This window comes from Trachurus japonicus, chromosome 10 (genome assembly GCF_045865225.1).
Source record: "Trachurus japonicus isolate A0001 chromosome 10, Traja_1.0".
Lineage (NCBI taxonomy): Eukaryota > Metazoa > Chordata > Actinopteri > Carangiformes > Carangidae > Trachurus > Trachurus japonicus.
The window spans coordinates 12057023-12083716 of NC_140916.1; the positions used below are offsets into that span (position 1 = coordinate 12057023).

Below are 26694 nucleotides of genomic sequence, written 5' to 3' on the forward strand. Positions count from 1 at the left end.
GCCAAACCTATTTGTCCATAATAGGACAAACTAAAAACCAGGTCACAGTACAAACTGCTGCTCTGCACCAATGAAGACAGAGTGGGACGAGTGAATGATCAGGACCTCCCCCGTCTCAGAGCAGCTACCAGTTAAAAGCATCAAACCACAGAAAAGTGTGATTTAAAAGAATAGACTGACAGGTGTGTGTCTTTAACTACTCCTGTAGTTAAAGACACAATGTGATATAATTAATAATCACTATAGTACAGTGTTGGTGATATTCGACTGGTCTCTATAAAAGCTTCAATGCAGCAGTGCAGGCTCAACTTCCTGAGGCTAAAATAGAGAGTGAGAAAGGAAGAGAAGCATCTTTGTTTTCACACTTTAGTTGAAAAACCACAACAAAGCTTAAGTTTCCATGCATCAGTTGTTTGTCAGATGCAGCAGCAGCGTGGACACAAAGACAGAGAAGAGAGCATGAAAGTATTTACTGCAAAGCTTTTAAATTAGTTTACTGAGTCTGTCCCTCTTTGTGTGTAACTTTGTGTTTATTATGTACAGGGGCAGGACACGGCATCGTTTCATGAGATGATGAATTTAACTGTGTGTTTTGGCCTTTTTGTCTGTCTGTTTTTGCTTTTTTTTTATATGTCAAAACTCCTGCTGTACATGTAGGATTAAAAATAACATCATTATCAACTTGTTCAGTCTTGTGGTCAACAGTGAACTGACCTCAGTACCGGCCACAAACCAAAGTGTCAGACAAATACTGATGTGTTTTTAACCCTGTCAGTATTCTACTTGTCTGATTTCAGTCTCTGTGCAGGTTGTAAGTAGCTGGAGTTGTATCAGATACCTCGACTCCTCTGTGGTCAGTGTTTGATGCCTCAGTCTGTGGTGTTGTAATCACTGTGTGTGTTTCTATGACGCTGTGAGAGCGCTGCTCTGCTGCTGTCTTTCAGCAGCGCGAGAAGATGGACGATGTGACCACAACCACCTCTCCAGCTCTGTCTGCTCTGCTCTTCCTGCTGAGGTGACTGACAATCAGAGTGGGAGGGTCATCGCTGATGATGTGGAGCGTCTGGATTGGTCGCCTTACACCATAATCAAAATGGCTCCTCAGTGCGTGGCTGTGAAAATGGCAGCTTAACCAAGAGGTAACAAAGAGTGTGGATGGATTCATTGAAAGTTTTTAATGTGCAATAGGCTACTTGTCCTCAAATCACCACAAATGAAGTTCTTGAAAAACCTTATTTTGATTTCACGTTGACTCTAAAGACCCTTCACACCAACTCACCCACTCACACCCTGGCTGAACAGATGTCTGGTGAGGTGGAAGCTTTAAAGGAAATTACATGATGTCATCAAACAAGGCGTACTTGTCAAAAATAATTAAGATGTTTTTTGAACTGCAGTAACAGCAACAACATAAACAATAACAAAAAGAGGATGTGGCAATCAAATGTACACATCCACGCACTTTCTCAGCATGCACATCTGTAAGAACATCTGTCAACACAGTTCATTTGTCATCACTTAGATTTGTGTGCTTTATTTGGTCGGTTTAATGGATCACAGTCAGGGGTGGACTGGGACAAAAATTTGGGCCTGGACTTTTTGGTCCAGACCGGCCCACTATCTGCGCGCGGATATTTTGCCAACTAGCACCGTTGATGTACAAACACACAAGCTCTTAATAACACCACTACTAAACGATATACAATATACAACAAAGTAGAGGAATAGTGTGGAATAAGTTAAGTTTGGACAAGATTACATGCACATAATGAGTCTGCATGCAATCAGAACTTTGGCTAGTTGGCTAAAGTATGGAAAACAATAGTACAATGATCTGAAAAATGGACAAACACTAATTTTATCTTAGAAAGACAGTACAGCTCAACATAATGTATAGACAATGAAGCATGACAAGAAATACTGTATGCAGAATGATGTTTTACTGTAACAGTAGTTAATCAGTGTTTTATTAATTTTAACTGTATAATGTTAAACTGTTGAAAGGACAATAAACCATAAACACTGACTGAAAAAAATATGGAAAGCATAGCCTACATATTTGTTAAGTTGTTAGCTCAATGTCCTTCATGACCAAATTTGAGTGAGGGCACTTTAATAAAAGCAACTGATCAATTAATGAGGATAGTATGAATTTATTGTTTTCCAATACTTTAGATAACTAGATTGAGCTGTAACACACCACACCATCAGAGTTATTAGCTATAGCTATTTATTATGTCAAGTAAAGTTCATAGCAACCGTTCTGGACCATTTACAGTATTTTAATGAATGTTTACAACACCATTCTGGAAAGCACATACCTGCTTAACACGGTATCACTACCTCCTTCACATGGTGGAGAGTCTTCCTCAACACTTATTTTTTCAGCCTCCTCCTGCACCATAAGGGCACTGGTAATGGGAGCCTCACTCCCTTCAGACTCACGTGAAGGACCTGCTGCTGAAGCTGCAGCATCGGTGCTTCTAGCTCCAGCCAGGCCAGGCGGCCCCTGCAGCAAACATCTGCGTAATTGTTGTACTTTCAGCAGTCTGTGCTGCTAGAGCTTTTCTTTTTCTGTTACTTTCCTCCATTTTTACGCGCCGCCTTTGCGTTTGTTTACTTTTCTTTTCCGTTTCCGTGCGCTGGTGTGTTTTTTTTTCTCTCTCGCTCTCTCTCATCATGACTCCGTGATTGGACGAGGGGGGGTCTAGAACATGCGTGGGTGGGACTCCTGGGCCTCTGTAGCCTCTCATAGGGCCATTGGGCCAGGTAGACAAGCCACTAGGCCAATCGTCACCTCTCTGCTGTGTCTGCAGCTGAGCACTGTGGGCCGAGCCGATGCATGTCTCTCTCCCTGAGCCGGGAGAGTTACAATAGGCGAGGCGAGGCATGGCGGAAAAAAAAGTTAAATAAATAAATTAAAAACGGCCGCCTATCGGCCCATTAGTGACCGGCCCACCGGGAAAACTCCCGGTACTCCCTATGGCCAATCCGCCCCTGATCACAGTATGAGGCAAACACTGACTATATTACTGAATATAAATATCCATGAATCACTAAAAATTTAGCACCTGATATTTATTCTAACTTTTGTTGAACCCAGATGACAACCTCAGTAAATATAGTGGCATTACTGTGAATTAAAACACATAGAAAATATTTTGTTGTGTCATTTTGTGTTGTGTTTTTCTGACCCATAACTCCTACTGGATAGTAAAGATAATATCAGCTGAAAAGTCAATACATTTTTGTGGAAATATAAAGAAATGTAATGTAGTGGATTACTGAACACTTACTGTTCACAACAACTCCCTGGTTGTTGTGAACTCTCAGTGTCAGATATAGAAACCCACCACCAAACATGAGGCAAAAGCTCATTGTTGGTGTTGTTTCATGTACTTTGGAAAGACAGTCTATTTTATTTCCACTGTGGTGGTACAGTCCACTGTGGTGACACGCCAACTTAACGACAGGCCAATCAGATTCTCTCACACTGTTCCCTCCCATTTCATACGACTACATCAAGACGAATCAGTTTAATATAGGGTTTAAATTAACTGTCGTCTTCAGTGGATTAACAGGAAAATGGTGATCATACTCCATTTACTGTTGTTACTCAGAGCAGGACGTAAGTACAAATCATTTTCTTGTTCACTGGAGATTAATGAATCCATCAGTGTTATTGATCATGGTTCTTCTATTCAATTTTATTTTCAGGATGCACAGACAATCTGATCTTTAAGACAAAGACAGTTGATGTTGGAGCTGATGTGAAGTTGACGTGTCCTCGCCGGACATCGGATCACAACGCCAACTTATTTTGGATCAGACTTGTTTCTGGAAACTTGCCTGAATTTTTAGGAGGAACATATTCTTTTGACTTTAAACATGTTAATAAGACTCCTCATATTACAGCAGAGCAAGAGACTGGAGCTTTTGTTCTGCATCTCAGTGAAACCGACTTCAGTGATACTGGACTTTACTATTGTATAAAAGTAGAATGGCTAAATTTGACGTTTTTGAACGGAACATTTCTGAGAATTAAAGGTAAAGATAATACAGTATGTAGACATTTTATATCAATTGAAACACTATAATTACAATGGTAACACCAAATGTTACGCCCCTGTAAAGGGGAATAATAATGAATACACACAGACACGGTGTATCGTCAGTCACGTCCAGTGTAATAATGTATTTTCAATAGTTCACAACCTTCTTCACAGCATTGTACATTGTTAATAAACCAAAACTGTTTAAGCACCTGTTCTGTCAATATATAGTTCAGTAAAAGAAATAAAGCATTGCGTTGGAAATATAAAATATATCTCTACAGTGTATTAAATCAGAATTGACTAACTGTATTTTCAATACACAGCAACTCGTGTGATAATATTCACTCACTTTTACATCTGCTTCTGTACAAATATAAACGAAAGTATCTCACATTTTATCATGTGGAATATTCACAACCAAACCTACATTCTGCAAAATGGAAGTTACTATCATTCATTCACTCATAAACAGAAAAGAATAACGGTGCAACACGTTTATCATTAACATATTCACATTAAATGTCTGACGTTGTAAATAAACAACATAACTGTACCTCTGAACCAACGTCGTCTACACGGCACGACGTAGCTAGCAAGAAACTACGGTGGAATTAGCATTGACATAAACGAAACTAAATAGTTCTCAAAAGTGACTTCAAACTCCGTTTATATACTCTCTACTCATATTTCGTGACACATAAAACATTTAAACACATGTTACAGCTGCTTTTGTTTACGTTTCTTACCTGTAAAGGGGAATAATAATGAATACACACAGACACGGTGTATCGTCAGTCACGTCCAGTGTAATAATGGACGAGCGAAACACCGTCCTTCCCCCCTACCGTTTCAGCTCAGGCAAAAGCAATCGAACCCCGAACACCCGAGGTGCTTTTAGGATTAGCTTTCAGAAACACAACTTATAAGATGAAACACTTGAGAAACAACATAAATAATATTAAGAGAGCTTTTCTAAAATAAAATAGATAATTACTTGTGTTTTACACCCTTTTAACTTGTCACTCTAACTTGTCACTCTATGCTCGCCTGTCTCACAGACCAAAACAGTAGATAATGGATCACTCGATCAACATATCATCTGGAATTTAACCTTAATCCACTTTTCTTAAACCTTCATCATTACTGATTTAATCATGTACTTTAATGAATTAAATCATTATAATACCATTCTTCCCTTTTACTGTTTTTAGTAAAACCATGTGAGTTTTTGAACCCTTGTTTTAGTTTTAACAGCATATTTAAACCATTACACACTCCCCCTCAATAAAAATGTCGTCCTCGACATGAACGATTAAGGCAGGTGCATATACAATCAAAATATTCTCACAGTTCTTATGTAGGCACTTGACCGCCCAAAAGTCCTTGAGTGTGATGTGTGGCAGATCAAGCTGCTTCAACAGTCCATCATGTGTGTGTTGGTATATATTGTCACTCTGCTTTCACAAAAGTCCATGAGCGTATGAGATGTGTATATGTGTGGTGACACTCCGCTTTCACAAAAGTCCATGAGTGTATGAGGTGTGTGTGTATGTTGGCACTCAGCTTTCTCAAAAGTCCATGAGTGTATGTGATGTGTGCATGTAAGACAGTCCATAAAATGTCTGTAGTTACCCATGTAACGACACAGGCTGGTATGTGGGATACTGTACAGAATCTGGCCACATGGTCCTTGGTTGGTGGATTCTGTAGTGCTGCATGGGGTTAAACCCATATGTGGATCTGGCTGGAGGTCCCACACTGTAGCAAACTGGATTACCAAACTCATTATAGGTGAATAGCTTTGGTGGTCGCCTTTCTCTCCTTGGCCGCTCTTGTACTTGTTCACTCTCACTGTGATTGTCACGTGGTGGAGGCGACAGAGGTGGCGATGCAGGGTTGTCTCCAAGAATTTCCGGTTCCTCTGGAGCCTCATCTCTGTCCAGCAACTCAATCTCACCTGGATCCTCTTCCAGCTGTGTCAGTCTTTGTTGTTGTTCTCCTTGCTTGTGATGTGCTCTTGCCGGTTCAGAGTCTGCTGCCTGGCCAACATATTCCTCTTGATTACCTGCCTGTGGTTGTGCATCCTGGAGAGGCTGTTGAGGTAGGTAATAGAGCCAGTCATCCTCTGAATCCTCATCACTGTCATCCTCTTGCTGAGTCTGAGTACTGATTTTTCCTTCATCTGTCTGTTTCAGGCTTTTCCTCCGTGATCTGGCAACTTTTAGGGGAACTTCCAAAGGCAGATGGTCACACGGAAGTAAGAGATTGCGATGTAATATCCTGCTATCTCGCCCCTTTCCTTGTTCCGGTACAACTTCATAAACTGGAGCATCTTTGTTTACTCGGCGAACGACCTTGTGAATGATTTCTTCCCAATGACTGCGTAGTTTGCCAGTCCCTCCTCTTGGGGTCAAGTTTCTAACAAGGACGCGGTCTCCTGGTTCCAGCTCTGAGCTCCTTACTTTGCGATCATGGTTTCTTTTTCCTCGTTCAGCTGATTTTCTTGCACTGTTCTTTGTTATTTCATAGGCTTCCTGCATCCCTTCACGCCACTTTCGCATGTACTCTCTGTGGTCAGGTGTACCTGTTTCTGGTGTCAGACGGAAGAGGATGTCGACAGGCAGTCTTGGAGTCCTCCCAAAAAGGAGATAAAAGGGAGAAAAGCCTGTGACTTCACACTTTGTACAGTTGTATGCAAAAATCAACTTGTTCAATGAGTCCTTCCAGTTCGATTTCTCTCTCTCTGTCAGTGTTCTGAGCATCTGTATGAGTGTTCGGTTGAAACGCTCTACTTGGCCGTTTCCTTCAGGGTGGTATGGCGTTGTTCGTGAGCCTAGCACTCCAGAAGTCTGCTTCAGTTGTGAGAGGAGCTGGTTTTGAAATTCACCTCCCTGATCATGATGGATGCGCTGAGGAAAGCCAAACTTTAATGCATAATCATTGAAAAGCTTGTCCGCTACTGTTTTTGCCGACTTAGAGGTGGTGGCATAAGCTTGGGCGAATCTTGAGAAATGATCAATGATAACCAATACATATTCATAACCACCTGAACACTTATCAAGATGCAAAAAGTCAATGGAGACTAATTCAAAGGGCTGGGTTGTGACAATGTTGGTTAGTGGTGCTCTAATCTCTCGGCTGGGTTTCTTTTGTTTCAAACACGAACAGCTTCGAGCCACATAATGTTCAATGTCCTGCTGCATATGAGGCCAAAAGAAGCGCTCTCTTACCAATGAAGTGGTGCGGTCGACTCCTTGGTGCCCCATGTCATCATGTAGTTCTTTCAAAACAGTTGTCTTGTACTTTTCTGGCAGAACAAGCTGTGTTCGTGTGGCTGTTTTTCGACGCAGGATGCCATCATCATCTAAGGTGAGTTTTTCCCATTCACGCATCAGTCTTTTACTTTGTGCACTGAATGATTTTAACTGTTTGTTATCAGGTCTTGTATTTAACTGACGACACTCAATCACTGGGCCGATATTTTTATCTTCCTTCTGAGCTTGACAAATCTCTGCAGGCAAGAGAGGCTGATGTTTTGACTTTGTGATGTCATTTGACTGAGCAGACAGAGCCATGGACCACACTGAACTTGGACTTGGGTCCTCAACTGACTGTACTACTGCTTGTACTGACCGAGATGACAATTCCTCAGTGCAGTCTTTCAACATGGTGTCGATGTCTACTGGCATCCTCGAAAGACTGTCGGCATCGACATTTTCCTTTCCTGGCCGGTATCGTATGGTGAGGTGGAAATCCGCTAATTCAGCAACCCATCTGCATCCAGTTGCGTTTAGCTTTGCTGTGGACAAAACATAAGTGAGCGGATTATTATCCGTATACACTGTGCATGATGAGCCGATCAAATAGTCCCTGAATTTTTCACACACGGCCCATTTTAGGGCCAGGAACTCCAGTTTTCCGGAATGTAGATGGTAATTCTTCTCGGATACTGTGAGAGTCCGGGATGCGTATGCAATTACTCGCATTTTTCCTTCCTGTTGCTGGTATAAGACGGCCCCCAGGCCCAGGTTGGACGCGTCTGTGTGTAAAACAAAGGGTTTACTGAAATCAGGAAAAGCAAGTATTGGCGGCTCCACGAGATGATCCAAAAGTTCCTCAAGCAAGTGTTGATGTTTTCCTGTCCATACAATGGGCTGGTTGGAGGACGCTCCACTGTGTCTCCTTTTCATCTGTCTCATTTTTGTTTTATGTTTGTCAGTCTTTTGTGCATCAGCAGGGGCTCTCAAGAGGTCGTACAGAGGGGCTGCTATTTGAGAAAAATTACGAATGTACTGACGATAATAACTGAGGAGACCCATGATGGCTCGTAATTCTCCCACTGTGGTTGGCTGCTTGTCTTTTAAAGCTCTGACAGCTATGGTGTCAGCAGGGTCAATTTTACTTCCCTCTGATGAAACAACACGCCCAAGATAGCGAACCTCTCGACGAAACATCTCACATTTGGCCGGCTTCAACTTTATGCCATATTCTCTTAATCTTCTCAGCACAGTTCTGACATTTTCAACATGACTTTCAAACGACTGACTGAACACAAGAATATCATCGAGGTATGGAATACAAATCTGATCTCGAATCCCTTCCAGACACTCTTCCATGCACCGCTGGAAGGCAGCCGGCGCATTCATCAAGCCGAAGGGGATTCGGATCCATTCGTACAAACCCCAGGGGGTCACGAAAGCAGTGAGGGGGCGGCTCTCTTCTGCCATGAAGCCCTGATGGTAGGCTTTCCCCTGATCTAAAAGCGAAAACCATGAGTGCCCCCCTAAGCCGTCCATAATGTCCTGCACGCGTGGAATGGGCTGACGGTCTGGTACAGTCTTGTGGTTTAACTCACGGTAATCTATACACAAGCGTAAGCTTCCATCCTTTTTACGAACGCACACAACGGGGGATGCATAAGGTGAGTTTGATTTGCGCACCCAACCTTGTGTGATGAGGTCATGTAAGTAGCTCTTCATCTCCTGGTAAAGTGGTTTTGGCACAGAGATGTAAGTTTTAGCCACAGGCTCAGTGTCTTTCAGTGAGATGGAAAGCCGCAAATTCTCAATACAGCCAATGTCATCATCAGAATTAGAGAAAGAACCTGACTCTTCTCTTAACATTTGTTTAACAATTTCTTTTTCAGATGAACTGAGATGGTTCACATCGACTGGGGGATCCCACTCACCACAACAGGTTTGTTCATTTCTTACTGTCACATTACTCACTGTTACTGGAGGAGAGGCGCAGGATCGCTCGAAGATGGTCGGTGGATAAACTGCTTGAACTTGCTGCACTGTCCCAATAACAGTTCTGCCGGTGAGCACGACGTCATGGTCTGTTGGGTTTTGCACATCCACAATTATGAATGGTTTTGCCCCTTTTTCCAGTGTCACAAGAGTATCGGTGAATTCAAGTCCCTCTGGCCACTGTGGGTCAACACTAGGCTCAAACATCAGTGTTGTCTCAACTTGTGAAGGTGCTGTCAAAACACGGCAGTCTACTTTTACAGATGTGTGTTTGGGGACATGTACTCGCTCTCTGGTCGTCTTGACAACATATTCATGTGATCGCTGCTCAGCTGTAACTTGCTCCACAAAAACTTCAGCATGATCCATCTCAAAGCCAGGAAAAGCTGCTTGGACAGTTTTAATTAGCTGCTGTTTATCAGTGGCGTTACTCTGCTGTAGCTCAGTATCAACAATCAGTCCAATAACATTTGAGCCAATAATAGGTCGTGCAAGACCGTCACCTTTAATCACCAGGGTGGGAACGACGACCTCTGTTGTGGGGACTCCTTCTGCAGCTAATCTGAATGTCACCTCTATCCATCCGACGTATGGCATGTCTTCACCATTAGCAGCAACAAGATTTAAAGTGTCATTAGCATCAATGATCTCAGAAATGTCTCTCAGTGTTACATGTGATAAATGTTCTGTTTTCCAGCGTTCACTCACCACAGTCACTTGTGATCCAGAGTCCCACAAAGCTCTAACCTGCTGGTCTTGGATATGGCAGTCAATGAGGTATTTATTTCCAACTAGAGGAGCAACTTTAATGTGTTTTCTTTTTCGTGTTGTGGCTCTGACTGTTTTACATGAGGTTGTTGAACATTTATTTCTGTGGGCCATCCAGTGTTCATGTTGACATGCTTTGGAACAGTATAACACACCTTTACATGCTGAACATTGCCTCAGCCTCACGTTTCTTCCATGTGCACCACAGTGTACGCAAAGTTGGGGCGCTGTTGATGATGTGGTCACTCCCTGCCCCGCTGGGGTAACCCTGGCCCGTTTAAAGCACTCCCTCTGAAATTACCTGATCTGCCCATTCTGCAGCCGGCGGCGAAATGTTCATTACTGCCGCATCTGAAGCAGTGTCTGCAGTCTTCTTGATTCTCCTGCTCGCAAGCATAACATCTCCTTCTACGACGTGGTGGAGGTGTGGGGAGAGGGCGTTGGCTGGCGAACCTTTGGTTGAGCTGAGGATAACCATGTTGTGCTGCAGGGGCAGGAGCAGCCCAGTGTCTCTGTGGCAGGCCATGGTGGACTGGTGCTAGCTGATGAGGAGTGCAATCTGGTGGGAAAGCTGGATCCGGGTGCTGCCTCGGTGGATAAGACGGCTGCTGCATTGACTCTTTGATGGAAGCCACTTCAGCTTTAAGGTCCTTTAAGAGAGACATGCTAGCTTTCATTTCCTGCAGTTCTGAAAGAATATCAATTTGATTCTTACTGTGACTCGGCTGACTTGTTTTCTCCTTTTTTTCTGCAGGGCTGTGGTCAGACTGAGCAGAGTGAACGGCTACAGGTCGCTGTGGTGTTGTCATTTTCCTCTTGTCTTGCCTTTCACTTTCATAAGCACATGCTGTATTCAGTTTTTCAAACAGGAGTTCATCAGAAACAGTAGCTTGTTCAAGATATGGCTGTAGATCTCGTTTGATGTTATCATTCTGCAAGCCAGTCATCACTGAGTGAAGAAACATGTTCTGTACTAGCACTGGATCATATCTTAGTCCTGACTCTGACTCTTGTGAGGCGAACAGAATCTTCTGCCTTAGATCTAGAGCACGGATGAGAAAGTTTTGAGGTGTCTCTTTTGTGCCCTGAACTTCTGATGACAACTGTTTGTATAATTCTGTGGCGCTCTTTTCTTGGTAATGACAACGGAGAATCCTCCTAAGTGTTGGTAGTCTGAGGTCACTTTTCCCCTCTAAGTAACTGCGTAACTGCATTCCTGGAACAATGGCCCTTATGACGGCATCAACAATCTCAGTCTCAGGAAAGCCCTTTAGGAGGCCATGCTCAAACTGTCGTGCTAGGCTGGAAAATGTGAGGCGATCTTTTTGTCCTGGTTCTCCGATCTGTCCTGAAATTTTAAACTCTTTGTGCCAGGGGGAGGAGCCTGACCTGGACCTGCACCTGAGACTGGCGCAGTGTGGATGACTGCGGTGACCTGAGACTTGTGTTCACTTCCGCTATAACTACTCCCTGTAAAAGGCAGTGGCTCTAACTGTGGAGGTCTGCTTTCTTGTGGTGTAGTGACCTGTGTCTTGTCTTGTCCATCTTTATTTTCATCTGTTTTTGCTTGAAGCTTAGCTAAATGCTCAGTCAAAGCTACTTCAGCATGGAGCTCAGTTACCTTGTCTTTTGCGAAGAGAAGCTCTGATATTCCCATATCTTCGAGTTCTTGTAATTCTTCTCTTTGCAGGTGATTACTTATCAATGTGATTAATGATGCTCTGTTCTTTCCTGCTACATGCTCTGATTTTTCTCCAGCAATACCAAGGAAGTCACATACTTTCTTTAAATTGTCTGCTGGCAGTGTACACAAAAGTTCAAGTATTTCCAACTGCAATGTCTCTAGCTCAATTGACTCCATTTTCCTTGCGGCAGCAACTCGATGCTCTGTAGCAGTAGTAATTTGCGTGCTAAACATCAGCAATAGCGCTCCTGGTGCTTGAAGTTCACCTCAGATTGCTTGTGCTCTTGTTGTAGACGTTAAACCACCACCGTACAAGCCAATGGATGCTGCTGGCCTGGGTAAGTTGAAGGGGACTGAATGAGAGCTGGCGACGTCCGTGGCTGGCAGAAGTCGTACCTCGTCTCACCCAATCCCAGCGGTGCCTCCAGAAAATGTTACGCCCCTGTAAAGGGGAATAATAATGAATACACACAGACACGGTGTATCGTCAGTCACGTCCAGTGTAATAATGTATTTTCAATAGTTCACAACCTTCTTCACAGCATTGTACATTGTTAATAAACCAAAACTGTTTAAGCACCTGTTCTGTCAATATATAGTTCAGTAAAAGAAATAAAGCATTGCGTTGGAAATATAAAATATATCTCTACAGTGTATTAAATCAGAATTGACTAACTGTATTTTCAATACACAGCAACTCGTGTGATAATATTCACTCACTTTTACATCTGCTTCTGTACAAATATAAACGAAAGTATCTCACATTTTATCATGTGGAATATTCACAACCAAACCTACATTCTGCAAAATGGAAGTTACTATCATTCATTCACTCATAAACAGAAAAGAATAACGGTGCAACACGTTTATCATTAACATATTCACATTAAATGTCTGACGTTGTAAATAAACAACATAACTGTACCTCTGAACCAACGTCGTCTACACGGCACGACGTAGCTAGCAAGAAACTACGGTGGAATTAGCATTGACATAAACGAAACTAAATAGTTCTCAAAAGTGACTTCAAACTCCGTTTATATACTCTCTACTCATATTTCGTGACACATAAAACATTTAAACACATGTTACAGCTGCTTTTGTTTACGTTTCTTACCTGTAAAGGGGAATAATAATGAATACACACAGACACGGTGTATCGTCAGTCACGTCCAGTGTAATAATGGACGAGCGAAACACCGTCCTTCCCCCCTACCGTTTCAGCTCAGGCAAAAGCAATCGAACCCCGAACACCCGAGGTGCTTTTAGGATTAGCTTTCAGAAACACAACTTATAAGATGAAACACTTGAGAAACAACATAAATAATATTAAGAGAGCTTTTCTAAAATAAAATAGATAATTACTTGTGTTTTACACCCTTTTAACTTGTCACTCTAACTTGTCACTCTATGCTCGCCTGTCTCACAGACCAAAACAGTAGATAATGGATCACTCGATCAACATATCATCTGGAATTTAACCTTAATCCACTTTTCTTAAACCTTCATCATTACTGATTTAATCATGTACTTTAATGAATTAAATCATTATAATACCATTCTTCCCTTTTACTGTTTTTAGTAAAACCATGTGAGTTTTTGAACCCTTGTTTTAGTTTTAACAGCATATTTAAACCATTACACAAACACTAAGAAACTTATAAAATCTGTGTTTTGAATTTTCTCAGAACCAGAACCTGATATCACCGCCATCACTGAAGACTTCCTATCTGATCCAGTTCGTCCAGGAGACTCAGTGACTCTCCAGTGTTCAGTCCTCTCTGACCCTGAGAAGAAATCATGTTCAGGAGATCACAGTGTGTACTGGTTCAGAGCCGGATCAAATGAATCTTATCCCCGTTTAATTTACGCTCATGGAAACGGTGGTGATCAATGTGAGAAGAGTCCTGAAGCTCAGATGACACAGAAATGTGTCTACAACTTCTCCAAGACCCTCAGCTCCTCTGATGCTGGGACTCATTACTGCGCTGTGGCCTCATGTGGACAAATATTAATTGGAAATGGAACAAAACTGGACATTGAAGGTAAGCGCAGAACATTTCTATATTGAAGTTTGTGTATCTAATTTTGGAATCTGGTGGAATCTATTAAGATCATGTATCACATAATATTTACTGGATTTTCATATCTTGCCAAATTAGAATTGATTAGAAAATTATGACTATCATTTGGTCTTTATATAATTTCAGGACTCAACACGGGGGAGTTGCATAAGTACAATGTAGTTCTGGTTGTATTATGTGCTGCTTTGGCTTTAAGCCTGATTGTCATTGCCGTCCTGATTTATTTCATCAAGAAGAAAACTTGTGACAAAGGTAAGAAACTCTCTACATCAAACTGCTTTTTGTAAAAGATAACTTCTCTTGGCTTACATTACTAGTCCTTTGTCTAAATTCATCTACAGCATCTTAAACTTTTATAATGTTCTGCAGCCACAGTTTCTGGACAAACATATGCTACAACAACCAGTCATGACCAGCGGGGACAGCAGGTAAGGTCCATTAAAGTTGTTGGCATGTCTGTGTGTGTATTTATTTATTTTGATATGTAGATATTCTGCTCTTGTAACATTGTTGACTGATATGTTTTCGCAGAGAGATGAGGACTCGTTGACTTATGCTGCTCCAACCTTCACCAAGAGAAAAGCTGGAAAAACAAGGAGAGCGGATGTAAAGACAGCAGAGAGAGAAACAGTCTACGCTGGTGTCAGAGCTCTGTGACACATTAACGATCCAGACTGTAGACTTGCTACGTAAAGGAGCTATTAGTAAATTTTGCCATTGCAAAACAAGCATTAGCATAAACAGCTGTTATTTTCCAGTCTACAAGGAATATTGGGAGCTCACCATGATCTGTCTCCTGTGGTGGAAACGCTTTTGTTCCTATCTTCTTCTTTTTTTTCTTCCACTGAAGTTAGCACGCTAATCAGCTAATCAATCCTTACTTTCATTACTTTCCGATACTGAGTCACTGCAGCGTCAGATTTGCCCCAAAGAACCACTGCTTATAACCTCCTGAACTGTAAATGCAACAATGGCTGAAGCTCTCTAGGTAAAAGCTGCTATGTACAAATAGCAAAACCTACTGTACATTTGTGTTTACACACCTTTCCCACATTAACTGTCTGTGGCAACTTGAAGAGGGCCTGGGCGGGGATTGAACCCACACCTCCCGGGTAAGAGTTATGCGCGCTTGCCAGTCACCCAAAGGGACATCCCTTTGACCAAGTAGCCAGGGCACATGATCAATTGGAGGCATAGTGACAGGAACCTCAACTGTCACATGTCTAACAAGCATAGGGCTCACTGTATTTGAGTTGCGCTCTGACATTATTCCAAATGTTTCCAGTCATTCGCAAATCTATAGGATTATATGGTTTTAATGATCAAAATAGTCAGCATTCATATCGGCTTGTTGCCTCGCTTAAATTTGAGTCTTTTTTTTTGTTTTTTTAAGATAATTTTTGCCTCTTTTTTTTTTTGCCTTGTTGCCACCTCTTTTATATAAAGTCTATGGTTGTCACATGTTTCTGAGTATCTGTTGTGCAAATTAAATAGCAATTTGGGGGTTTTGATTCTTTATTCACACAAAGCACACAGATCTATTGTTGTGACGTATCGGCAGTGAACTCAGGATCATGTTGGACTTTAAGGGCCCTAGTTTCTTAGACCAGGTGAAGTCTAACATCAGCGCAGCTTCGCCACGCCAACGGGGTGTGGCCCAGGTCCATTTCGCAAGATTGGTGGGCCGCGCAGTCAGACTTAGACCAGCGCAAGCCCTCCCCTCGTCCCTCCCACCGGCGCAAACGGTGAAGAGGGAGGAGAGAGGGCGGGAGGGAGACAGGAGGAGGAGAGAAAGGCGTGGAGTGGGTTTGACACAGCCGAGTCAGATCTTCACCAATCAAAGGAGCTCCTCTCCTCACCTTTAACTGCGCGGCGGGTGATGCGTGCTGCAAGTTTGTCATTTTATACTTGGACATGGACGGAGGAGACAGCGACGCCAGAGGCCGAACCTCTCCCAGGAGGAAACAGCTGTTTTGGTCCGGAGGTCCGAGCTCAGAGTGACCGAATAATGAGTTTACTAATATACTTAACCAGGATTGATCTGAAACACTGAGAACCCCTGCCCAATGTAAGAAACAACAACTAATAAAGAAACTCACATTTATTCAAACCCTGTGTAAGCAAGATGAGAGGTGTAGGCTACACTAATCACAACATGAACAAACACCATGAAATCAGCGTAAAGGACGCTCTCTCTCTCCCTCTCTCTCTCTCTCTCTGTCCTCCTCTCTCTCTCTCTCTGTCCGTCTCTTTTTTTCTCTTTTTTTTCTGTGATAGAGATGCTGAGTATACTGTAGTAGGCTATATACTGACTATCTGATACCGAGGCTGTTGTGGTGGACTAAGAGAGATAATGATTTGTGTTTTGTTTTTCATTACGGCTGCGTGATGCGGTCGCTCGCGCTAATGAATTAATAAGTAAATAAATAAATAAAGGGGATCATCACAAGGGCAGAGTGGTATGGCAGCGACATGCAGTCATCCACCCTCACAGTCCTGCTTGGGACATCCACAGCTGCTTTTCAGTGCCAGTTCGTCCCTCCTGTGTTAATTCAGGTGGAGTTTCCTTTACGCACCGACAGCCTTTGATCTCTGCTTTGATCTGACGTCAGATGTGACGGGACAATCTATATGGATATAAATTCACGTGTTGATTCCGTTAGTTGCATTAAATAGTGGTTATTGTGGATATTTATTGCATTGAAATGTGTCTGGAACTGTGGAGATCTGCCTGTGAGGTCTTGGTGACGTGTGTGCACTGCAGGTCAGTCAGCCAAACTTCCACTGCACCTGCTGCGCTTCGCCCTGCGCTGAGAGTAGACCTGGTTGGAGGTGGCGAGCTTTCAGCGCAACCTCGGCGGGACATTTTCGCACAAAACTTCCACTGCACCAAGCTGAATCTGTGACGCCTATCTCAGCGCAGCGCGATCTGCCAATCTTCCAATCTGACTTTGCGCTAGGCTGCGCTGGTCGAAACTTGCATTAGACCAGCTGCGTTACCTTGCGCCACCTGCGCTGCGCCAAGAAACTAGGGCCCTAAGATATTATGAGGTTGTCTAACAAACTTTTTTTGCCTGACTGTACATCCTGTGCTTTCAAAGGCATTTCACCCTCAGTCTAAATTTCACCAACCAATCTTGGCACACTGCGACGGTAAACTGCTGTGTATATGTCTAAAACAATTTCTCCCAGCTTAAGCTACAGAGGCATGACACACATAGATGCGCTTAGATCATCATCTTCTTTTTCTTCTCTTGTCCAAAACAAACCACAAAATGTTAATGTGCTACAAAAAAACCTGTATTAAACAAGCTGCTGATGTTGATGAACTCCTGAGTCTCTCTGATCTCACATCACTTTGTACAGACATGATGTGCCTCTGCCTCGAGTACAAGTGAAACCACATGCAGCAGCTTCACTGCTACACAAGCTGTGGTGGGCCATCTCTCTACCCTCTGACCAACTGAAGCTGTTTTCTGAGAACAGACCTGAGCTGCAACAGGATATGAAGTGATGGAAGAGCTACATGAGGCTGCAGCTGAGTAATTTTAGTTGAACACAGTGAAATAAGTGTTTTAGTTTAACCTAATTTTAAACGTGCTTATTCAAAATACAACTAGTAACATGTTTGTCCTTTTAAAGAAGCAACAACAGATCTCTAAAATTACTGTACATCCATCTCTGACTCAGACAGGCTGCTAGTCCATCATTGCACATTGAATCACTCATGGCTGCACAAACCTATTTACTGATAAGTGAAACAAGTGAATAATCAGCACCTTGCCACACTCACACCAGCTATCAGTCTATGTCAGTCATGCCTGCTCAGTCGTGTTTCAGACATGCCTGTGTTTGTGTCTGTGTGTACCATTCTCCTGATTAATACTCATAACAATAATTTAGTGCACTATGGTGTTATTCAACTTTTCTTTTAATCAAACAGCCATGCAAGCCCTACAAGACTAAAATAGAGAGTAGAAGAGGAAGAAAAGCCCCTTTGTATTCACACCTTAATTTGAAACCTAGGCCACAACAACGCTTAAGTTTCCATACATCATTTGTTTGTCACTGGTAACTCTGAATGTGTGTTTATTTGTGTCTCTCTGTGTGAGAGTTCACATAAACCATATACAGATAGTCGTCATCACTAATTATACATACATATTTTCTGGATTAAGGCGGCTCCTGTGTTGTTTATTACTTAACTGTGAGTACCTAAATATATTTTGAGTAAAAACTCCTTCTTCTAAAGCATAATCAATAATCAAATAATCCATATTTAAATATCAATGGGGTGACTCATAACTGTTGAAAGGGGTCAAGCCGCCTCAGCCTTACAGATAATACGAGCATCTTCCTGTTAATTGTTTTGATTTTACACCCTGCAACTTTACTGTTTGATTTTCATCAGTGTTTGCTCAAACAGGTTCTGATAAAGTAGCCGACAAAATGAGTGACTATCTGGGGAACATAATGAAGCATTAAGGCAAGGCAAGGCAATTTCATTTGTATAGCCCGTTTTTACAAACAGTTTGTCTCAAAGCGCTTCACATGACATCATAACAACATCCTCTGCCCTTAGACCCTCAGATCGACTGAGGAAAAACTCCATGGAAAACCCTTTTAACAGGGAAAAATCGGAGACATGCAAATTAATGCTAATGTTTCACCTTACCTGAAATAAAGGAAAGGGGCAATTGAGTGTGTTTGTTTGTTTGTTTGTTTGTTTGTTTGTTTGTTTGTTTGTTTGTTTGTTTGTTTGTTTGTTTGTTTGTTTGTTTGTTTGTTTGTTTGTTTGTTTGTTTTTTTGAAGAAATGCCTTTTACATTTGATACAAAAACATATACATGTAATAGTTGTATGTTTTAGAGGCCATCAGTTCATTTTAAAATGTATGTTTTGTCTGTTGAGTCATTTACACCAAAATACGGCTCTGATGTAAAAAAAAAATTTAAAATTTAAAAAATAAAAAGTTGTTATATGTTGTGAGTCGTGTTTTGTTATTGCTGTAGTTAGGGTTAAGTGTCATGGCAGGAAGAAGCACACTGAGATGTGATTCAGATTTTCATCATAGTTTATTTTGCCATCACAACAATTGTTCCCAAACTCTGACCAAGTAGTTTAAATCATTTCACCTTAAGCTTAATGAAAAACTAAATATCCAACACATAAGGATTTGTCACTGAACATAATCTTCACTCAGCATCAAAGTTTGGACAGCACCACACCCTGTGAATCACAAAACACTGAGCAGCTGCTGTCTACTTTAGGGGTTTTGGAAACTAGGTTACCAACACCACATATAATCACAACACAAAACCTGCTACCTTGTCATCCAAGTGTGTTTTCACAACTTCTCACGGGTTTCAGTGAGTTTAGTACAGTTTACTCTCCAAAAGCATCCAAGCTGTGGGCAGGCCAAAAGACACACATTTTGTTTGTTTGTTTGTTTGTTTGTTTTCCTCTACAGAGACATTATAAACTGATCTGTTGTGTTCACGCTAAGTTTCAGTTATAGAAACCCACCATGACACATGAAACAAAACTCGCTGTTGTGTTGTTTCATGTCTTTAGGTTGGAAAGAAGGTTGATATAATTTCCTCTGAGGCAGAACAGTGAAACGCCAACGTAACGAGAAGCCAATCAGATTGCTGTGAAATCATCTCCTCCCACTTGATATGTTTATATGCAGCTGAATCACTTTCTAATGCTGTTAAATTTTGAACAGACTCAAAAAGAGCAACCAGAGAAATGCTGATCATATTTTATTTACTGCTGATGCTCAGAGTGGGCTGTAAGTATACGTGGATTTACTCCTAATTCAAAGGACTAACAGTGTTCACATTCATTTGGAAGATTATTTACTGCTCTGTTTAATGTGTTTTCAGGGTTCACAGGAGAGCAGACCACTGAGCTAAAGACTGTTCATGTTGGAGACAATGTGAACCTCACATGTGTCCGAGAAGGTTCAGGGACCTTGTTTTGGATCAGGATTGTCTCTGAAAATTTTCCTAAGATCTTAGGAAGAAGTCACAGCTTAGACGATGTTAATCCTCGAATCACAGCCACTGAAAAGCCTGGAGAATTTATTTTGCATATTAAAAAAGCAGAGCTAAGGGATACATCAGTTTACTACTGTGTAAAAATACATCAACGAGACTTGACATTTTTAAAAGGAATAGACCTGAAAGTTAAAGGTAAGTACAACAAAACAAAGTAACTATTTTTTTTAGCTGCAGTGAAAATGACTTTATTTTTGAAAGTTAAATATTTTGTGTTGCATTTTTTTCAACACCCCAGGAACAAAACCTGATGTCACTGTAGCTCCCACATCTGATCCAGTCCGTCCTGAAGACCCCCCACTGTGCTCAAACATCTCTGACCCTGAGAAGAAACTGTGTCCAGAAGAAAAGTTTGTGTGCTGTTTCAGAGCTGGAGCTGAATCTCACCTTCGTTTTAATTGTACAAAACATGTTCACGAGGAGAACCCCGATGGACTCTCAACAAAGAAATGCATCTGCAGCTTCTTGAAGAACATGACCTGCTTTGATGGTGGGATTTCCTGTGCTGTGACCACGTGTGAAGAGATGTCTGTAGATGCCTCGAAACCTACTGACGGTAACTGCATCAATTTCCCACATAATTAGGAAATTCCAATATTTGTGCATTTGATGAGAGTCCTATCTGTTCTTAAACGTGTGTAACATCTCATTATAGATGATCAATATATGTTTACTAATCAGAAACCTTTATTTTTTGTTCTTTTCCATGTTATGTCATGCAGAAAACAGTATATGTTCGCGCAAAGACAGTACAGTTTTCTTTCTGTTGTGTGCTGCGTTGGCGATAAGTCTGGTTGTTATAGCCTTTCTCATTTATTCAATCAACAAACTCAAAAAATCTTCTTACGGTAGGTAAAATCATTGGTCTATCAAACATAAATGTCACAAAAATGTGTTCACATTAACACTGGGAATTTTTATTGTTATGTCACAGGTGCTGGTGCTCTGCAAATGAACGCAACAGCCGATGCAAATCAAAGTCGGGAGGTAAAGTTTTAGTAGAAAGAAAATGTAGCTGAAAAGTTAGTATCATGTATTGTCATCTACTCTACCACCTAATATTAACATCTGACATCTGAATTTTTGCATTTTTCTTCAACATTCCCCCCAGAGAGATGAAGATTCATTGATTTATTCAGCACCAACATTCACCAGCAGACAAGCTAGTGGTAGCAGAACAGGCACAAAGGACAAGAAGACGTCAGAAGAAGAGAGTATCTACACTGATGTCAGAACTTTGGGGTTGGATGAAAAATAGTAAAATCAGTCCAAACACTACCTGATGTTTGACTGGTACTGTATATAACTGTATATATTTGACCTATACCATATTTAACATATTTAACTGAAACAATATTTTTATTTTTGACTTATGTATACTGTCAATAGACTTATGACTCTATATGACTCATAGCAAAAACATGGTGCATCATCACTGCTGTGATAGACCAGTGAATCACACAGTGTCAAAGTCCCACCCACACATCCACTAAACCTAATCGCAATCAGTCTCTCAATCATGGTGTTACATTCCCTTTCAGTGGCAGTGAAAAAGTAATTAACACCAAAGTTATCAGAAAAAGTGACAGAAGATATCAGCATGTTGAGAACAGGCAGAAACCGTATTTACAGTAACAGGTGTTTATTCGTTAGTTTGGCTAATGTCCCATATCCGCTAACCTGGACATGTACTGCAGCCAGCCTCTATAGGCGATTGAGATGTTTTGGCTTCGCAATTACCGTAGAGAGCTTTGATGTGGTCTATCTTTTTGTCATTGTTATACACCTATAGAGATCACATAACTGAGTTTTTATCCAAGTTATGAACCATGTAACCTTTTCTTTATATTCATAAGTCTGTAAACATCTTACATGTATCAATGTCATGCTGAGCTGATGTGCTGACAGGAGATTATGGATGTGTAGGTGTGTTGCTTCCTTTTTAACAGATAAAAGGCAATAGATACAAAACCTACAATTACCTCCAACCTGCAATGACATCACAATAAAACAATTTTCTACAACTTTGTGTTTCAATTCTGCTTCTATACAGCCGCCAGTGTTTCATCCTGCACAATCATATGTTATGACGTGTTCATTTTGAAACCACCTGTGTCAATGCAGGGAGCTTAAAAGTGTTGCTTAATGAATCAATTCAATACAATATAAACAACTTTTAAACTTAGAACTCAGGAAATAATCATATTACCATGGTCCATCTTTTATATTATTGACTAAACATGATGATCTGATGACACACGGATTTGAGGAACAAAATAAATATAATTATGACACAAAAAATGCCATAAATCAATTGTGCCAGTACTGCTCCACATGTTGTGTGACTTTTTGTTTCATTTGGGAATTGCTGCCTTATAATAGATACATAATACATCTTATCACTCTTGCCGCACTCAGTTCAGTCATCATAAAACTTTCACATCCCAGTCTTCCTTTGTTACTTCAGGTGTGCCCCAGGGCTCTGTCCTGGGACCCCTCCTCTTCATCATTTATCTCCTTCCCCTTGGCAATATCTTCCACAAATATAACATCAACTTCCACTGCTACGCGGATGACACCCAGCTCTACCTCACCAGTAAACCTCCAACTTCCCACCTTCCTCCCACACTGACTGCTTGGCAGAAATAAAATCCTGGTTCTCTTACGTAAATCTTTAATTAAACAGAGACAAAACTGAGGTTCTTCTTATTGGTACAATACACACTAACCAACAGTTTTTCTCTTACTATTGACAATTGCTCCGTTTCCCTCTCCCCACGGGTTAAGAGTCTGGGTGTCATCGGTGTCGACGGTACTCTGTCTTTCAATCTCACATCAATGAAATTCCCCAGTCTGCATATTTCCACCTACAAAAACATAAACTGCCTCCGTCCCATACCCTCCTTACCACTGCTATCCTTGTTCACAGCCTCATCACTTCTCGCCTGGACTTCTGCAACTCCCTCCTTTTTGGTCTCACTCACAAATCCCTCCATAAGCTTCAGCTGCCTGTGTCATCACCAGGGCCTCCTCCATCCACCACATCATTCCCATCCTGCAACGGCTCCACTGGCTCACAGTCGAGTCCCGTATAGAATTAAAAATCCTTGATAACATTCAAGGCCATCCACAACCTTGACCCTCTATTGTATATTCTTCTGACCTCCTCCATGTTGCCACTTCCTCTCACACCTTCAGATCTTCTTCCTCCATTCAATTGACTGTCCCCTCCCCTTGTCTCACCACCATGAATGCCACTGAAAGCTTTTCTGCCCGGCTCTGGAACTCACCCATGATAAGGAATATTAATTCACTCCCACAATTTAAGTCCAAAACTTCAAAACCCATATGTTTAAGATTGCCTATTCTCTTGTCCTCTCCTGTTTTTAATCTTGTGTATCGCTTGTGGGTTGTGTTGTTTACTTTGCACTTTTCTTTATTCATTGTAAAGTTTCCTTGAGTGACAGAACGGCACCTATGAAATAAAATGTACTATTATTATTCACATAGAGAAATTTTTAGTCACTGTGTTCTTCACTTTGACATTACCAGTGAAAAGAAAGAACCAGGCTGAGTTCATAGGCTTCATAAAGATCAGTGTAGCAGGAAGTGCTCTTTTGAGTATTTGTGATAACCAATCAGGAGCATTTGTCAGCGTTACATGTAGTACTGTATGTATGATCCCCTCCTTCACTCTTTGAGACACCAATGTGGGTCGTACCAAGAGACAATGTCAAGATGATCCTGTTATGGGTTACACTGCTTGCTCTTCATCAAGTGTGTAGGTACTATCTAATTCTGTTTATGTGGTCAATTAAGAAATTATATGCAAAAGAAAGATACATTTGTTGTTTACTTTTTCATGTGTGAAATGTTTTTGTTTAATTCAGATTCGCTGGTTCCAGTGATCTCAGTTGAGCTTGGTGAGCCTGTGACCTTTACATGTTCTCTGCCTACGAGTGAGATCACCAGCAGACAAGTCGGCTGGTACAAGCAAAGAGCCGGGGATGTTCTGAAATTAATAGTGACACATCGGTTTAAAAAACCTGAGTTTACCCCAGAGTTCAACGATGCCAGATTTGAAGCAAATAATGATAAGAATTTCGTCAACCTGACCATAGTGAGGACGACTGAAGAAGATGAGGGACTGTATCACTGTACAGTCATGGATTGGGTCAGTGATCCTGTGTGGAGTGGGACATATTTGTTAATTAAAGGTAATTATGTGATCTACTTTGGTGAAGATTTGCAAATGTTTCATTCTCTGATTTAAAGCTGCAGTGTGCTAATGTTTAAGAAAAACAACTTGTTTGAAAAATAGTTAAAGGATTCAGTCAACAGGTTCGGTCAAATTAATTACACGTTTAAGATTCATTTTATCTTCTTATTTCAAAATATTAGCGGTAACTTCAGGCTGCGATTCAAAGCTTAATTGTCAAATTAAAAAGCTGCCAATTTCACCACACACTGATTCTAAGATAAGAACTGGCTTTGTGTTGTTGCTCAGTTCCAAGATTTCTATTGAACCTTAATTTAAACCAAGGTGAAAAATATTCTCAGATTGTCCTTAGGCTTTTAAAACATGATAGAAATTGATGTTTAACATTGTTTTGTATTTACAGGACACTCTGAGAAGACATCAAACTACGAAGTTGTTCAGCCGCCAACAGAGTCTGGTCCACACCGTCCAGGGGCCTCATTTATCAAAGAGGGTGTAAAACTGCTACTAAATATTTGCGTACGGCGAAAAGATGAAAATGGCGTACACCCTAAATATTTACACCTTTTTCAGATCAATCAAACTGTGCGTACGCACAACTCTCCGCAATACATGACACAGGACTCAAGAATGGTGCACACGTGAACACACCTCTTACTCCGCCCCCGGAATGCCTATATACAACTATATATGGTCAGCACGTGCATATTTAATTAGCCATGTGCTCTCTGTGGCGCAGCAACTTTTGTGACAACAAAGTGACAACGGAGACAACGGGCGGAGGACGGGGGAAAGAAGCGGAACTTCTCCGCTTCTCCGAAAGCAGATACACGGGCAATAAATCAGTCAGAAAAATGATCTTGCATTTTAATAAGCTACAATAAAAACAAAAACCTCCCAAATCTCAACAAAAGGGAGCAGAAAGAAGAATAATCTTATGTAATCTGCCCGTTTATCCCAGAAAATCTTTTTTTTTTTTTTTACCTAGATGTTAAAACAATGTAGGAAGCAGGACGATAGTTACCATTACTTTGCACGCCTTTCCACTACACAGTTACAGCTCTACTGGACTCGGTTGAGGTCATTTTCCATTAGGCTACAGCTGAGTCCTTCACAGTTCCTCCTCAGGGCCGCGTTGTCTCACTCTTTATTCTCTCCTCTCGTCAGCTCCAAACACACGTGCACCTCGTTAACTCAGGTGACAGATTAATAACAGTCTAGGCTGCAGATCAGTGTGCGCTGCTGCCGATGTGTTTTTAAACTTGGATGGTTTGATCCTTGTCAGACGTCACACATAGCCTAATCAAAAAAGCAAAATCCACAATCCGCTCTGTTTATCAATTAACATAAAGCCTAGTGTTATTATAGAGCGGGTTGGATTGCCAGCATCAGCGGTCCACCACTGCCACAATTACTTCAAAAAATCCTACTGTCTCTTCTAAATGTACTCCGCTCCTCTCTCCCTCTCACACTGTAGTTCTCTGACTCAGCAACGGTGTCGCCAATTCCTCCTGTTCCTCAAAAAAGGCGTACGCCAGGGTCAAAATGGGTGTAAATGTCCGCACTTTTCCCCGTCAGGTTTTGGCTTGATAGATCCCAAATTTGGCGGAGAAAAGTGCGTACGCACAAAACGAGGGGAAAATGGCGTAAAAAAAGGTGTATCCACAATGATAAATGAGGCCCCAGGAGACCCAGTGACTCTGCAGTGTTCACTCCTCTCTGGCTCTGAGGACCAGACGTGTCCAGAAGATCACAGCGTGTACTGGTTCAGAGCCAGATCAAATATAGTATCTCATCCTGACATAATCTACACTGATGAAAATAAACTTGATAAATGTAACAAGAGATCTGACTCCCCGAGGAGCTGTTTTTATCACTTCACCAAGAACGTCAGCTCCTCTGATTCTGGGACTTATTACTGCGCCGTGGCCACATGTGGACAGATTTTATTTGGAAATGTTACAAAACTGGACATTCAAGGTAATTCCAGCATTCACACTATTGTTATTCGGTTCGGCCATTTTCTGCCTTTCTTCGTCATTTAACTAGTCCTTCATACTTTGTGCTATTTCAACAATTCAAATATCAAAATGTTCAGCCTTTTCGGGACAGGTGTGCTATGTCTTTTCTCTTTTCAACTATTCATACTTTTTGCAATATTCAACTATTTCTGATTTTTTTTTCCCCATAGAGAATGCATTGGAACAGTCTTGAAACTCTTCAAATCTTCTTACTTCTTTCAGCCTTTAAAGTGTCCACATACTTTAAGCTAGAGACTTCATTCAAATTCTGAGCTGTAGACAAACTTTTTAAGTATTCCTCTATGACTCAGCTTATTGATATCTTCAACAGTTTCTGATATTTGGCCGCTTTAAAATCATTACGTTTTTTGACAAAATCCAGCTTTATAATGGGTGTGTGTTGCGTCTAACGAGCAGGGCTTAGAGTGAGTGACATCATCGCTAGAGTGAGAGGGATCGAAAAAACATTCAGGATTTTTTCTGGATAAATTGCCAGCACGGCCACAAATTAAACTCTAGACACATGATTTCCTCACCGGTTTGTAGCCACAC

The 26694-nt window shown here is 41.4% G+C and overlaps 2 protein-coding genes across 2 annotated transcripts; both read left to right on the plus strand.

Moving 5' to 3' along the window:
* The first annotated feature begins 3564 nt into the window (after positions 1-3564).
* Positions 3565-14576, plus strand: LOC146979454 (uncharacterized). The gene is made up of 6 exons (XM_085789288.1): positions 3565-3628; positions 3718-4047; positions 13445-13801; positions 13967-14092; positions 14210-14268; positions 14372-14576. The coding sequence occupies exons 1-6, from the start codon at positions 3586-3588 to the stop codon at positions 14495-14497; spliced, it is 1041 nt and encodes a 346-aa protein (XP_085645414.1). The 5' UTR covers positions 3565-3585; the 3' UTR covers positions 14498-14576.
* Positions 14577-19583: 5007 nt separating this feature from the next.
* Positions 19584-22997, plus strand: LOC146979455 (uncharacterized). The gene is made up of 5 exons (XM_085788916.1): positions 19584-19634; positions 19729-20037; positions 20141-20458; positions 22370-22498; positions 22927-22997. Exons 1-5 carry the CDS (start codon positions 19592-19594, stop codon positions 22995-22997), a joined length of 870 nt encoding a protein of 289 aa, XP_085645042.1. The 5' UTR covers positions 19584-19591.
* The last annotated feature ends 3697 nt before the right edge of the window (positions 22998-26694 follow it).